General features: G+C 44.8%; 1 protein-coding gene across 1 annotated transcript; it reads right to left on the bottom strand.

Annotated features, from left to right (window-relative positions):
* Nucleotides 1-2,092: 2,092 nt before the first annotated feature.
* On the bottom strand, nucleotides 2,093-3,052 carry LOC125539862. Its single transcript, XM_048703397.1, has one exon. It carries the CDS (start codon nucleotides 2,883-2,885, stop codon nucleotides 2,223-2,225), a length of 663 nt encoding a protein of 220 aa, XP_048559354.1. The 5' UTR covers nucleotides 2,886-3,052; the 3' UTR covers nucleotides 2,093-2,222.
* Between the last annotated feature and the right edge of the window lie 13,115 nt (nucleotides 3,053-16,167).

Below are 16,167 nucleotides of genomic sequence, written 5' to 3'. Positions count from 1 at the left end.
CAAGATGTTTTTTAGGAACAGACGGCACTGAACCCATCCATATTACTAGTACAGTAGTACTCTATTTGTGATTCAGCTGTTTTTACATTGCAGAAACGTGAGTTGGCCTTGCAGCTGCCAAGATTCAGTCTTTCGTTGTATTTCCAAGTCGTCACCAAATGCTACTTCCTCTGTTTCTAAATATTTAAGACGGTTTTTGCAGTTCAATTTCTTGTACTAGTTTAGTGGCTACTCCGAGTTACCTCTGGTGTTATGCCAAATCACACGCAGTGTTCTTCAGGAAATAGCAAGCCCTCTGATTGTTCACTGGTAATTAACCTTGGTAAACAAGGTGATATGCCCTGTAACCTTACATTAGAAGTTAGAACATGCTCGGTTTTGACTATTTTATTCTTCATCGGTTGCTGTGTGAGAACAATTTTATCATGATTTGGGCGCGATCAAGAACTTGAACTTGTCCAATAGGTGTGAGGAATTCAGAGTTGCAGATTCTCCTCTCTTATTTCGTAGACTTCCAAGTAGGATAAACTCTCTAGTTTCATTGCCAAAACAAAACAATGTCACCTGTCTATTTATAAATGCCTAGTGTGATATTTAGCGCGTGCTCGGATGGCTCCGCGGGCGACAGAATCAGCCGGTTGAATCTGATCTCTTTCCATCTGATTACTGAGTTGTTTCTTAAATAGCGTGCCGTGAGCCGAGCTCGATGCTGCCTTTGGGTTTCCGCCACAGCAGAGCAAACTTGTTTAAACCTAGGAGTTTGTGGAAGCAGTGGCTGGGAAGTCGTCGATGCAGACCAAATACGGCGACGACCGCTATCTATGAAGCAAATCACCATCCGGGAGAAGAAAATGCGGGGCAGAGCATATAGAAACTCCGAAGACCATGAAATCCGGTCGAATCCAGACGGATCCACCAAAAAGCAAAGCCGAGCGAATCCAGGAAGACCAGCCGGCGACGATAAGCACACCATCGGAACAGGGAAAGGGTGGGCATGATATGATTCCTACATTGTGACAAGCAATTGGAGATCCAACTGTTAAAACAAACTTGTATTTTCACCTTCAGTGTTATGTTTTTTTTTAGAAAAGGAGGTTTGCAAAAATGTGTTTTTGCAGTTTTATGGCTGTTGTGTGCCTTGATTTCGCTTCTTCATCGGTTTTGTTAGTTTGCCAACCGGTTCTGTTTTCATTACAAATACAAAACATGGCCACCAAGTTCCAGGTTGCAATAGGTTTTTACTTGTCCCCTTCGGCTTTTAGTTGGGAAGTCCACCAATGAGTTTTGACGAGTTCATGCCTGTAGCCTGCTGGAGTGCACAGTCTTGGGAGCAAAGAAAATGTTGGTCGGCTGGGCAGGTTTTGGAGGGCCTGCTTGGGCCATTTGGACAACTCCTAGTGAGTTAATTGGTCTGTGATAACAAAGTGTGTGCCCAATTGTTGCTCTTCTTATATTGTTTCTGTTAGAGATTAATCAAAGTGTGCTGGCCTTGAGTCAATTTCTGTATGTTTTAAATTGCGGGGAATATTTGATGACTTCATCCATATAGTTGTCAGTTAAGCCTTATGAGCAATACATCGAATTCTGTTTCTGATAAGCAGAGTTTCTAAACTGATAAGTGGACTGTACATTTGCGTTATTCCATCTGAAACGTACATTGGCATAGTTTCTTGTCTGCCATGGTGACACTGGTGAAATTATGGATTTGGGCAATGTTTACTGGCAGTAGTGAGATAAGTACTACTGAATAACTGTCATGTTTTCATGGGAAAACAGAACTCTCGATCCTAGTTTTAAGTTAGAGATCCTAATAACTATCCTAAAGAGATATTGTTGCTGCCTCTGTTGGTGCTCCCTGGAACTTGACTAACAGGACTCGGTACATGATTTTTTTACAATAGACATATTATCATACTAAATTGACTAACAGGCCTAGATTCGTTTGCTAGTTCACATGTTCTATCATAATCTGTGTTCATGAGGCACAAGATATTCAGCAAGATAGCCAAGATGGTAAGGCACAAGAACAATCAAGGGATTTTTTCATGATTTTTTTTTTTGCTGAAACACTAATCTACTTGGAAGAAAGAACTCAGAAGAAAAGTGCATACCAATGGGGTCAATCTACCTGCAGTTGGTTCCTCCGAATCTACCAACAGAAATCACTACTGAAATCACTACTAAAATTGCTCGAGAAAGAAATCCACGAATCTTAGTAATGACTAGCAGTTCTTGTCTGCCGGAGCGAGCTTGCACTTGACCTTCTGGAAGACGACGGCCGGCGTGCCGGGCGGCGCGAGCTGCAGCTGGAGCGGGCATTTGGCCTGGAACTTGCACTTGGTGAAGTGCGCCTGGTACCTGACCTCGCCCGACACCGCCACCTCCACCTGGAACATCCCCGTCTTGTTCTCCTCCTTGAACTCGGCGACGCCGGCGTTGCCGAGCGCGACGTAGGCGCCGTCGGAGCCGGAGACGAGGTGGTACACCTGGGTCTTGCCGGCGGGGTGCGTGGAGCCCTCGTCGGCGAGCTTGACCCGCTCGAAGCGCTGGCCGTCGAAGCTGTAGTCGGCCTCCAGCGGCTGGGTGTTCCTGACGCTCATGGCCCAGTTCTTGTTCCGGACGGTGAGCGTGAGGGAGAGGTTGTAGGCGAAGGCGGTGGCGGGGGACGTGGCCAGCGCGAGCCGCGTGAGGGAGGCGTCGACGACGGCGACCTCGGCGTGGCGGATGAAGCCGTAGGCCGCGAGGAGGACGGCGAAGAGGACGACGCCGGCGAGCACGGCGAGGCAGGCCGCGCAGCAGAGGATGGTCTCGCGCGCGTCGTAGGAGACGCAGGGGCAGCAGCAGTCGCAGAATGCGTCGTAGCAGCCGCACTCGCTGCAGCACATGGCTGCCTGTGGCCGAGCCTGGATCTTGAGCTGGATAGCTCTTGAGCTAGCTAGATCTTGGATGGCACTGCCGGGCTGACGGGAGGACGAAGGCAGGAGGTAGGGGGTGGCGGCTTTTTGGGGTTTCAGCTACCAGTCGATGCGGATTGGGGAATTGCGGATTTACTTTTCACTCGATGTGAACCTGTCCTGTCCCCCTTTGTTGGAATGGAGGTAGGACCCGATACCTGACAGCGATGGAAATGGCAACGAGTGGAGGACCCATGTCCAGTCAACGGGTCAAGTCGTCGAGCGTATTTGCACAGAGAGATAGAGAGAGAGGCGCCAAAATCACTGTTTTAATGTTTATAATCACGAGTTTAGCATGAAATAATTTCATTTTAAAAGTTTTCATGATCTGACTCTTCAACCTACCGCAGGTGGTATGGTTACCGGGCGTACCGCCATGGTGAACAACGATAGCCTCGGTCCACAATCGGACCATGTCCGCTGACCATTTTGACATGACAGATGTCTAACTTTATGACGTTTTTAGAGGTAGTGTTGAGATCCCCCCCCCACCCCACCCCAACCGCCTTTCAGGAATTTAGCCCAAGCTCTTGTCACTGCTTTGAAGGTACCCTCAAGACCCTACCACCAACCAGAGGCTCCGTCTGGACAAAGCCTATGCGGCTATGCATACTAACCTTAGTGTCTTTGTATTATTTGATGAAGAATGGCTAGAGCAGCTTAGGCAATCGCCCCGGGATGCTGGGAGTTAGCTCCGCCCCTGTCTAACACGGTTGGACGTAGCCTTAAGGCCCTACCACAGACGTCTTTGGAGGTAGCCTTTTAACCCATCGCCAACATGGGCGACAATGGTAGACTTCTGCCATGTTAGCATGGTAAGCAGCTACGGACTGAACATGGTCCAAGGGCTACCGCTGTTAACCATGGTGGTAGCTCATTAACCCTACCAACGCTGCTTGGCGGTAGAATCGAGGGTCAGATCACGCAAAAAGTTCAAAATGTGGTTAGAGCATACTTAACTTTGTTAATAAGGTCAAAATAGTGATTTTAGTATGAAAGAGATTTCGAATTGGTTGGTTTCATCTTGTTTTAGTAGCGTCAACTCATGTGGGCTCCAGCTTTTTATCATACACTTCCATGTGGGCTCAAGCTTATTCTGTAGGGGTGAAAGCTCCTTTTCTAATGGAGTGCCAGCTCATCTACAACTAGACCCTCCACTCCCCATATGTTCGGGCGGACAACTTGGACACATCCCAAACCCAAAAATGCCATCCAACTGAACCCCTCAAACCCCGCTGTCCAACACCCCTCGTATCTAGCTCATATGTGGGGCGGGTGGTTCGTACACAACGACCATGTAGGATCTGGCCCACCCCAACCCTACAAAACCACCACCTTGATCAAACCTTAGCCACTTTCCTCACTCTCTTTGTCTGCCCCGCTTCCACTGCTCTCCCCTTGCTCTCCTCCCCTCACCGCACCATGGTCGGATCGGCAACGGATCCTCGTCTGAGGTTGACACTGTCCATTAGAATGCCCTCGTGGTGGATTGAAATGAGGAACTCTCAATTGTGGTTTCCCTCTATCGTTCGCGAGTGGATAGGGGGAGGCTCCTCCTCCTCCTCCATGCATTCTCTGGTGCCTTGTCAGAGCTCCTTCTCCTTCGTGCAAGCCGGCGTAGGTTCTTTCGAATCCGCGCCCACCCCGATGGCCCCACAAGGCTCTTGGAGCTCTGGGCCATCACCTCCGCCCCCACTCCTCCCTAGCGGCAATGGATGCTGGTGCCGGCACTAGCTAGCCCGCGACAGCGGCTTTTCGAGTCGAACGCATGGGCAGCTCGTCACGCGAGGCAGAGGGCACACGCCGAATCTAGCAGGTTCGGCTGTAGGTCATGCAGATCCGCGTCAATTATATTACCCTGCCCTCCGACTCGGAAGAGGGGCTCGTCTGCAATGTCATCCGCCAATCGTTGACCATGGTCAAGACAAACACCTGCCATTGAAGGAAATATGCCTTAGAGGCAATAATAAAGTTATTATTTATTTCCTTATTTCATGATAAATGTTTATTATTCATGCTAGAATTGTATTAACCGGAAACATAATACTTGTGTGAATACATAGACAAACTAAACGTCACTAGTATGCCTCTACTTGACTAGCTCGTTGATCGAAGATGGTTATGTTTCCTAACCATAGACATGTGTTGTCATTTGATTAACGGGATCACATCATTAGGAGAATGATGTGATTGACATGACCCATTCCATTAGCTTAGCACCCGATCATTTAGTATGTTGCTATTGCTTTCTTCATAACTTATACATGTTCCTATGACTATGAGATTATGTAACTCCCGTTTGCCGGAGGAACATTTTGTGTGCTACCAAACGTCACAACGTAACTGGGTGATTATAAAGGTGCTCTACAGGTGTCTCCAAAGGTACATGTTGGGTTGGCGTATTTCGAGATTAGGATTTTTCACTCCGATTGTCGGAGAGGTATCTCTGGGCCCTCTCGGTAATGCACATCACCTAAGCCTTGCAAGCAATGCAACTAATGAGTTAGTTGCGAGATGATGTATTACAGAACGAGTAAAGAGACTTGCCGGCAACGAGATTGAACTAGGTATTGAGATACCGATGATCGAATCTCGGGCAAGTAACATACCAATGACAAAGGGAACAACATATGTTGTTATGCGGTCTGGCTGATAAAAGATCTTCGTAGAATATGTGGGAGCCAATATGAGCATCTAGGTTCTGCTATTGGTTATTGACCGGAGACGTGTCTCGGTCATGTCTACATTGTTCTCGAACCCGTAGGGTCCGCACGCTTAAGGTTTCGATGACAGTTATATTATGAGTTTATTAGTTTTGATGTACCGAAGTTAGTTCAAAGTCCCGGATGTGATCACGGACATAATGAGGAGTCTCGAAATGGTCGAGACATAAAGATTGATATATTGGACGGCTATATTCGGACATCAGAAGTGTTCCGAGGAAGTTTCGGATAAAACCGGAGTACCGGGGGGTTACCGGAACCCCCTGGGGGGTTAATGGGCCTCATGGGCCTAAAGTGGAGAAGAGGAGGGGCGGCCAGGGCAGGCCGCGCGCCCCCTCTCCTTCTAGTCCGAATTGGACAAGGAGGGAGGGGCGGCGCCCCCCCCCCCTTTCCTTCCTCTCCTCTCTCCCTTCCTTCCCCCTCTCCTACTTGGACAAGGAAAAGGAGGGAGTCCTACTCCCGGTAGGAGTAGGACTCCTCCCTGGCGCGCCTCATCATGGCCGGCCGCCCCTCCCCCTTGCTCCTTTATATACGGGGGCAGGGGGCACCTGTAGACACAACAATTGATCCTTGAGATCTCTTAGCCGTGTGCGGTGCCCCCCTACACCATAATCCTCGATAATATTGTAGTGGTGCTTAGGCGAAGCCCTACGATGGTAGAACATCAAGATCGTCACCACGCCGTCGTGCTGACGGAACTCTTCCCCGACACTTTGTTGGATCGGAGTCCGGGGATCGTCATCGAGCTGAACGTGTGCTAGAACTTGGAGGTGCCGTAGTTTCGGTGCTTGATCGGTCGGGCGGTGAAGACGTACGACTACATCAACCGCGTTGTTATAACGCTTCCGCTTCCGGTCTACGAGGGTACGTGGACAACACTCTCCCCTCTCGTTGCTATGCATCACCATGATCTTGCGTGTGCGTAGGAATTTTTTTGAAATTACTACGTTACCCAACAGTGGTATCAGAGCCTAGGTTTTATGTGTTGATGTTATATGCACGAGTAGAACACAAGTGAGTTGTGGGCGATATAAGTCATACTGCTTACCAGCATGTCATACTTTGGTTCGGCGGTATTGTTGGATGAAGCGGCCTGGACCGACATTACGCGTACGCTTACGCGAGACTGGTTCTGTCGACATGCTTTGCACACAGGTGGCTGGCAGGTGTCAGTTTCTCCAACTTTAGTTGAACCGAGTGTGGCTACGCTCGGTCCTTGCGAAGGTTAAAACAGCACCAACTTGACAAACTATCGTTGTGGTTTTGATACGTAGGTAAGATTGATTCTTGCTTAAGCCCGTAGCAGCCACGTAAAACTTGCAACAAACAAAGTAGAGGACGTCTAACTTGTTTTTGCAGGGCATGTTGTGATGTGATATGGTCAAGACATGATGCTAAATTTTATTGTATGAGATGATCATGTTTTGTAACCGAGTTATCGGCAACTGGCAGGAGCCATATGGTTGTCGCTTTATTGTATGCAATGCAATCGCGTTGTAATGCTTTACTTTATCACTAAGCGGTAGCGATAGTCGTGGAAGCATAAGATTGGCGAGACGACAACGATGCTACGATGGTGATCAAGGTGTCATGCCGGTGATGATGGTGATCATGACGGTACTTCGGAGATGGAGATCACAAGTACAAGAAGATGATGGCCATATCATATCACTTATATTGATTGCATGTGATGTTTATCTTTTATGCATCTTATCTTGCTTTGATTGACGGTAGCATTATAAGATGATCTCTCACTAATTATCAAGAAGTGTTCTCCCTGAGGATGCACCGTTGCCAAAGTTCGTCGTGCCCAGACACCACGTGATGATCGGGTGTGATAAGCTCTACGTCCATATACAACGGGTGCAAGCTAGTTTTTGCACACGCAGAATACTCAGGTTAAACTTGACGAGCCTAGCATATGCAGATATGGCCTCGGAACACTGAGACCGAAAGGTCGAGCGTGAATCATATAGTAGATATGATCAACATAGCAATGTTCACCATTGAAAGCTACTCCATTTCACGTGATGATCGGTTATGGTTTAGTTGATTGGGATCACGTAATCACTTAGAGGATTAGAGGGATGTCTATCTAAGTGGGAGTTCTTAAGTAATATGATTAATTGAACTTTAATTTATCATGAACTTAGTCCTGGTAGTATTAGCATATCTATGTTGTAGATCAATAGCTCGCGATGTTGCTCCCCGTTTATTTTGATATGTTCCTAGAGAAAACTAAGTTGAAAAATGTTAGTAGCAATGATGCGGATTGGATCCGTGATCTGAGGTTTATCCTCATTGCTGCACAGAAGAATTATGTCCTTGATGCACCGCTAGGTGACAGACCTATTGCAGGAGCAGATGCAGACGTTATGCATGTTTGGCTAGCTCAATATGATGACTACTTGATAGTTTAGTGCACCATGCTTAACGGCTTAGAATCGGGACTTCAAAGACGTTTTGAACGTCATGGAACATATGAGATGTTCCAGGAGTTGAAGTTAATATTTCAAGAAAATACCCGAGTTGAGAGATATGAAGTTTCCAACAAGTTCTATAGCTAAAAGATGGAGGAGAATCGCTCAACTAGTGAGCATGTGCTCAGATTGTCTGGGTACTACAATCGCTTGAATCAAGTGGGAGTTAATCTTCCAGATAAAATAGTGATTAACAGAATTCTCTAGTCACCATCACCAAGTTAGTAGAACTTCGTGATGAACTATAATATGCAAGGGATAACGGAAACAATTCCCAAGCTCTTCGTGATGCTGAAATCGACGAAGGTAGAAATCAAGAAAGAGCATCAGGTGTTGATGGTTGACAAGACCACTAGTTTCAAGAAAAGGGCAAATGGAAGAAGGGGAACTTCAAGAAGAATGGCAAGCAAGTTGCTACTCAAGTGAAGAAGCCGAAATCTGATCCTAAGCCTGAGACTAAGTGCTTCTACTGCAAAGGGACTAGTCACTTGAAGCGGAACTACTCCAAGTATTTGGCGGATAAGAAGGATGGCAAAGTGAACAAAGGTATATTTGATATACAGATTATTGATGTGTATTTTACTAGTGTTCATAGAAACCCCTCGATATTTGATACTGGTTCAGTTGCTAAGATTAGTAACTCGAAACGGGAGTTCCAGAATGAACAGAAACTAGTTAAGGGTAAAGTGACGATGTGTGTTGGAAGTGGTTCCAAGATTAATATGATCATCATCGCAGACTCCCTATACTTTCGTGATTAGTGTTGAACCTAAATAAGTGTTATTTGGTGTTTGCATTGAGCATGAATATGATTTGATCATGTTTATTGCAATACGGTTATTCATTTAAGTAAGAGAATAAATTGTTGTTCTGTTTACATATATGGTTACACACCCAATGAAAATGGTTCGTTGGATCTCGATCGTAGTAATACACATATTCGTAATATTGAAACCAAAAGATGCAAAGTTGATAATGATAGTGCAACTTATTTGTGGCACTGCCGTTTAGGTCATATCGGTATAAATCGCATGAAGAAACTCCATACTGATGGATTTTTGGAATCACTTGATTATGAATCACTTGGTACTTGCGAACCATGCCTCATGGGCAAGATGACTAAAACACCGTTCTCCGAAACAATGCAGCAAGCAACAGATTTGTTAGAAATCATGCATACTGATGTATGTGGTCCGATGAATATTGAAGCTCGCGGCAGGTATCATTATTTTCTGATCTTCACAGATGATTTGAGCAGATATGAGTATATCTACTTGATGAAACACAAGTCTGAAACATTTGAAAAGTTCAAAGAGTTTCAGAGTGAAGTGGAGAATCATCGTAACAAAAAGGTTTCTACAATATGATCGCAGAAATAAAATATTTGAGTTACAAGTTTGGCCTTCAGTTAAAAACAATGTGAAATAGTTTCACTACTCACGCCACCTGGAACACCACAATGTAATGGTGTGTCCGAACGTCATAACCGTACTTTATTGGATATAGTGCAATCTATGATGTTTCTTACCGATTTACCACTATAGTTTTGGGGTTATGCATTAGAGACAGCTGCATTCACGTTAAAAAGGGCACCATCTAAATCCGTTGAGACGGCACCGTATGAACTGTGGTTTGGCAAGAATCCAAAGTTGTCGTTTCTTAAAGTTTGGGGTTGCGATGCTTATATGAAAAAGTTTCATCCTGATAAGCTCAAACCCAAATCGGAGAAGTGCGTCTTCATAGGATACCCAAAAGAAAATGTTGGGTACACCTTCTATCACAGATCCGAAGGCAAGATATTCGTTGCTGAGAATGGATCCTTTCCAGAAAAGGAGTTTCTCTCGAAAGAAGTGAGTGGGAGGAAAGTAGAACTTGATGAGGTAACTGTACCTGCTCCCTTATTGGGAAGTAGCACATCACAGAAACCGGTTTCTGTGACACCTACACCAATTAGTGAGTAAGCTAATGATAATGATCACGAAACTTCAGAACAAGTTACTACCGAACCTCGTAGATCAACCAGAGTAAGATCCTCACCAGAGTGGTACGGTAACCCTGTGCTGGAAGTCATGCTACTAGATCATGATGAACCTACGAACTATGAAAAAGCGATGGTGAGCCCAGATTCCGCAAAATGGCTTGAAGCCATGAAATCTGAGATGGGATCCATGTATGAGAACAAAGTATGGACTTATGTTGACTTGCCCAATGATCGGCAAGCAATTGAGAATAAATGGATCTTTAAGAAGAAGACCGACGCTGACGATAATGTTACTATCTACAAAGCTAGAATTGTCGCAAAAGGTTTTCGACAAGTTCAAGGTGTTGACTACGATGAGAGTTTCTCACTCGTATCTATGCTTAAGTCTGTCCGAATCATGTTAGCAATTGCCGCATTTTATGAAATCTGGCAAATGGATAAACAAAACTGCATTCCTTAATGGATTTCTTAAAGAAGAGTTGTATATGATGCAACTAGAAGGTTTTGTCAATCCTAAAAGTGTTAAGAAAATATGCAAGCTCTAGCGATCCATCTGTGGACTGGTGCAAGCATCTCGGAGTTGGAATATGCGCTTTGATGAGATGATCAAAGTATATAGTTTTATACAGACTTGTGGTGAAGCCTGTATTTACAACAAAGTGAGTGGGAGCACTACAGCATTTCTAACAAGTATATGTGAATGACATATTATTGATCGGAAATAATGTAGAATTATTCTGCAAAGCATAAAGGAGTGTTTGAAAGAAGTTTTTCAAAGAAAGACCTCAGCGAAGCTGCTTACATATTAAGCATCAAGATCTATAGAGATAGATCAAGACGCTTGATAAGTTTTTTTAATGAGTACATACCTTGACAATATTTTGAAGTAGTTCAAAATGGAACAGTCAAAGAAAAGAGTTCTTGGCTGTGTTACAAGGTGTGAAATTGAGTAAGACTCAAAGCCCGACCACGGCAGAAGATGGAAAGAGAATGAAAGTCATTCCCGATGCCTCAGCCATAGGTTCTATAAAGTATGCCATGCTGTGTACCAGATCTATTGTATACCCTACACTGTGTTAAGCAAAGGAGTACAATAGTGATCTAGGAGTAGATCACTGGACATTGGTCAAAATTATCCTATAGTCGAATAAGGATATGTTTCTCGATTATGAAGGTGACAAAAGGTTCATCGTAAAGAGTTACGTCGATGCAAGCTTTGACACAGATCTGGATGACTCTAAGTCTCGATCTAGATACATATTGAAAGTGGGAGCAATTAGCTAGAGTAGCTCCGTGCAAAGCATTGTTGACATAGATATTTGCAAAATACTTACGGATCTGAATATGACAGACCCGTTGACTAAAATTATCTCACAAGCAAAACATGATCACACCTTAGTACTCTTTGGATGTTAATCACTGAACTAGATTACTGACTCTAGTAAACCCTTTGGGTATTGGTCACATACCGATGTGAACTATGGGTGTTAACCACATAAAGATGTGAACTATTGATGTTAAATCACATGGCGATGTGAACTAGATTATTGACTCTAGTGCAAGTGGGAGGCTGAAGGAAATATGCCCTAGAGGCAATAATAAAGTTATTATTTATTTCCTTATTTCATGATAAATGTTTATTATTCATGCTAGAATTGTATTAACCGGAAACATAATACTTGTGTGAATACATAGACAAACTAAACGTCACTAGTATGCCTCTACTTGACTAGCTCGTTGATCGAAGATGGTTATGTTTCCTAACCATAGACATGTGTTGTCATTTGATTAACGGGATCACATCATTAGGAGAATGATGTGATTGACATGACCCATTCCATTAGCTTAGCACCCGATCGTTTAGTATGTTGCTATTGCTTTCTTCATAACTTATACATGTTCCTATGACTATGAGATTATGCAACTCCCGTTTGCCGGAGGAACACTTTGTGTGCTACCAAACGTCACAACGTAACTGGGTGATTATAAAGGTGCTCTACAGGTGTCTCCAAAGGTACATGTTGGGTTGGCATATTTCGAGATTAGGATTTGTCACTCCGATTGTCGGAGAGGTATCTCTGGGCCCTCTCGGTAATGCACATCACCTAAGCCTTGCAAGCAATGCAACTAATGAGTTAGTTGCGAGATGATGTATTACAGAACAAGTAAAGAGACTTGTCGGTAACGAGATTGAACTAGGTATTGAGATACCGATGATCGAATCTCGGGCAAGTAACATACCGATGACAAAGGGAACAACATATGTTGTTATGCGGTCTGACCGATAAAAGATCTTTGTAAAATATGTGGGAGCCAATATGAGCATCCAGGTTCCGCTATTGGTTATTGACGTTCGTCTTGATGCATTTCCTCGTCTTCTTCATCTTGGTGTGTCCCACTTGTGGATGCTTCCGTATCAATTCTTGGTTCACCTTGTCGTGAAGTAGAAGCTTCCACTTGGACGGACGAGGTACTCTCCTTCACCTCCGTTGGACGAATTTTGCCAATAGACAAGTCTTGGATTGCTTCTGAAGGGTCTTTGTCTCCTACATCGATTGGCAATTGCTCTACTTGCGAGCCATTAGATTCATCAAACTTCACATCTACCGTCTCTTCAACCTTTCGGGTGAAATTTTTGTAGACACGGTAAGTGTGAGAGTATGAGCCATAACCAAGTAGAAAACCTTCATGAGATTTAGGAGCAAACTTTGAATGATGATGCTTGTCAAGAATGTAGCACTTTGAGCCGAATACTCGAAAGTATCCAACTTGGGGTTTGTTACCGGTGAGGAGCTCGTATGCCATCTTGCCAAGTAGCTTGTGAAGATACAAGCGATTTGTTGCATGACAAGCTGTCTCAACCGCTTCTGCCCAAAAGTGCTTCGGCGTCTTGTACTCATCAAGCATCGTTCTCGCCATTTCGATGAGCGTCCGGTTCTTCCTCTCAACAACTCCATTTTGTTGAGTTGTGTACGTAGCCAAGAACTCGTGTGAAATCCCTTCTTCGTCAAGAAAGGTGTCCACATTTGCGTTCTTGAACTCCGTTCCATTGTCACTCCGAACCTTCTTGATCTTCACGTCAAACTGATTTTGGGCCTTCCTAGCGAAGTTTTTGAAGATCTTCTGGACCTGCGACTTGTCATCAAGAAAGAACACCCACATAAATCTTGAAAATCATCAACTATAACTAGACCAAAAGAATTTCCACCGAGACTCTTGTAGGCGTTGGGACCAAAAAGATCCATATGAAGTAGCTCGTGAAGGAAATATGCCCTAGAGGCAATAATAAAGTTATTATTTATTTCCTTATAATCATGATAAATGTTTATTATTCATGCTAGAATTGTATTAACCGGAAAACATAATACATGTGTGAATACATAGACAAACAAAGTGTCACTAGTATGCCTCTACTTGACTAGCTCGTTAATCAAAGATGGTTATGTTTCCTGACCATGAACAATGAGTTGTTATTTGACTAACGAGGTCACATCATTAGTTGAATGATCTAATTGACATGACCCATTCCATTAGCTTAGCACCCGATCGTTTAGTATGTTGCTATTGCTTTCTTCATGACTTATACATGTTCCTATGACTATGAGATTATGCAACTCCCGTTTGCCGGAGGAACACTTTGGGTGCTACCAAACGTCACAACGTAACTGGGTGATTATAAAGGAGCATTACAGGTGTCTCCAAAGGTAGATGTTGGGTTGGCGTATTTCGAGATTAGGATTTGTCACTCCAATTGTCGGAGAGGTATCTCTGGGCCCTCTCGGTAATACACATCACATAAGCCTTGCAAGCATTACAACTAATATGTTAGTTGTGAGATGATGTATTACGGAACGAGTAAAGAGACTTGCCGGTAACGAGATTGAACTAGGTATTGGATACCGATGATCGAATCTCGGGCAAGTAACATACCGATGACAAAGGGAACAACGTATGTTGTTATGCGGTCTGACCGATAAAGATCTTCGTAGAATATGTAGGAGCCAATATGGGCATCCAGGTCCCACTATTGGTTATTGACCGGAGACGTGTCTCGGTCATGTCTACATTGTTCTCGAACCGTAGGGTCTGCACGCTTAACGTTACGATGACAGTTATTATGAGTTTATGCATTTTGATGTACCGAAGGTTGTTCGGAGTCCCGGATGTGATCACGGACATGACGAGGAGTCTCGAAATGGTCGAGACGTAAAGATTGATATATTGGAAGCCTGTGTTTGGATATCAGAAGTGTTCTGGGTGAAATCAGGATTTTACCGGGTTACCGGGAGGTTACCGGAACCCCCCGGGAATCATATGGGCCTTAGTGGGCCTTAGTGGAAAGGTGAAAGGGCTGCCCATAAGGGCTGCGCGCCTCCCCCCTCCCCTAGTCCTATTAGGATTAGGAGAGGTGGCCGGCCACCCTTCTCCCTCTTTCCCCCTTGGGAATCCTAGTTGGAATAGGATTTGGGGGGGAGTCCTACTCCCGGTAGGAGTAGGACTCCTCCTGCGCCCTCCTCCTGGCCGGCGCACCTCTCCCCCTTGGCTCCTTTATATACGGAGGCAGGGGGCACCTCTAGACACACAAGTTGATCATTGAGATCGTTCCTTAGCCGTGTGCGGTGCCCCTTGCCACCATATTCCACCTCGATCATATCGTTGTAGTGCTTAGGCGAAGCCCTGCGTCGGTAGAACATCAAGATTGTCACCACGCCGTCGTGCTGACGGAACTCCTCCCCGAAGCTTTGCTGGATCGGAGCCCGGGGATCGTCATCGAGCTGTACGTGTGCTAAGAACTCGGAGGTGCCGGAGTAACGGTGCTTGGATCGGTCGAATCGGGAAGAAAACGTACGACTACTTCCTCTACGTTGTGTCAACGCTTCCGTTGCAATCTACAAGGGTATGTAGATCAGACTCTCCCCCTCGTTGCTATGCATCACCATGATCTTGCGTGTGCGTAGGGAATTTTTTAAAATTACTACGTTCCCCAACAGTGGTATCAGAGCCTAGGTTTTATGGTTTGATGTTATTTGCACGAGTAGAACACAAGTGAGTTGTGGACGATACAAGTCATACTGCCTACCAGCATGTCATACTTTGGTTTGGCGGTATTGTTGGACGAGACGACCTGGACCAACCTTACGCGTACGCTTACGCGAGACCGGTTCCCTCGACGTGCTTTGCACATAGATGGCTTGCGGGCGACTGTCTCTCCAACTTTAGTTGAACCAAGTGTGGCTACGCCCGGTCCTTGCGAAGGTTAAAACGGAGTCTATTTGACAAACTATCGTTGTGGTTTTGATGCGTAGGTGAGATTGGTTCTTGCTTAAAGCCCGTAGCAGCCACGTAAAACTTGCAACAACAAAGTAGAGGACGTCTAACTTGTTTTTGCAGGGCATGTTGTGATGTGATATGGTCAAGGCATGATGCTGAATTTTATTGTATGAGATGATCATGTTTTGTAACCAAGTTATCGGCAACTGGCAGGAGCTATATGGTTGTCGCTTTATTGTATGCAATGCAATCGCGATGTAATGCTTTACTTTATTACTAAACGGTAGTGATAGTCGTGGAAGCATAAGATTGGCGAGACGACAACGATGCTACGATGGAGATCAAGGTGTCGCGCCAGTGACGATGGTGATCATGACGGTGCTTCGGAGATGGAGATCACAAGCACAAGATGATGATGGCCATATCATATCACTTAAATTGATTGCATGTGATGTTTATCTTTTTATGCATCTTATCTTGCTTTGATTGACGGTAGCATTATAAGATGATCTCTCACTAAATTATCAAGAAGTGTTCTCCCTGAGTATGCACCGTTGCCAAAGTTCGTCGTGCCCAGACACCACGTGATGATCGGGTGTGATAAGATCTACGTCCATCTACAACGGGTGCAAGCCAGTTTTTGCACAAGCAGAATACTCAGGTTAAACTTGACGAGCCTAGCATATGCAGATATGGCCTCGGAACACGGAGACCGAAAGGTCGAGCGTGAATCATATAGAAGATATGATCAACATAAA

The sequence above is a fragment of the Triticum urartu genome, chromosome 2 (genome assembly GCF_003073215.2).
Source record: "Triticum urartu cultivar G1812 chromosome 2, Tu2.1, whole genome shotgun sequence".
NCBI lineage: Eukaryota > Viridiplantae > Streptophyta > Magnoliopsida > Poales > Poaceae > Triticum > Triticum urartu.
The sequence above is the reverse complement of the archived record's forward strand: the minus strand, read 5'-3'. Positions and strand labels throughout refer to the sequence as shown.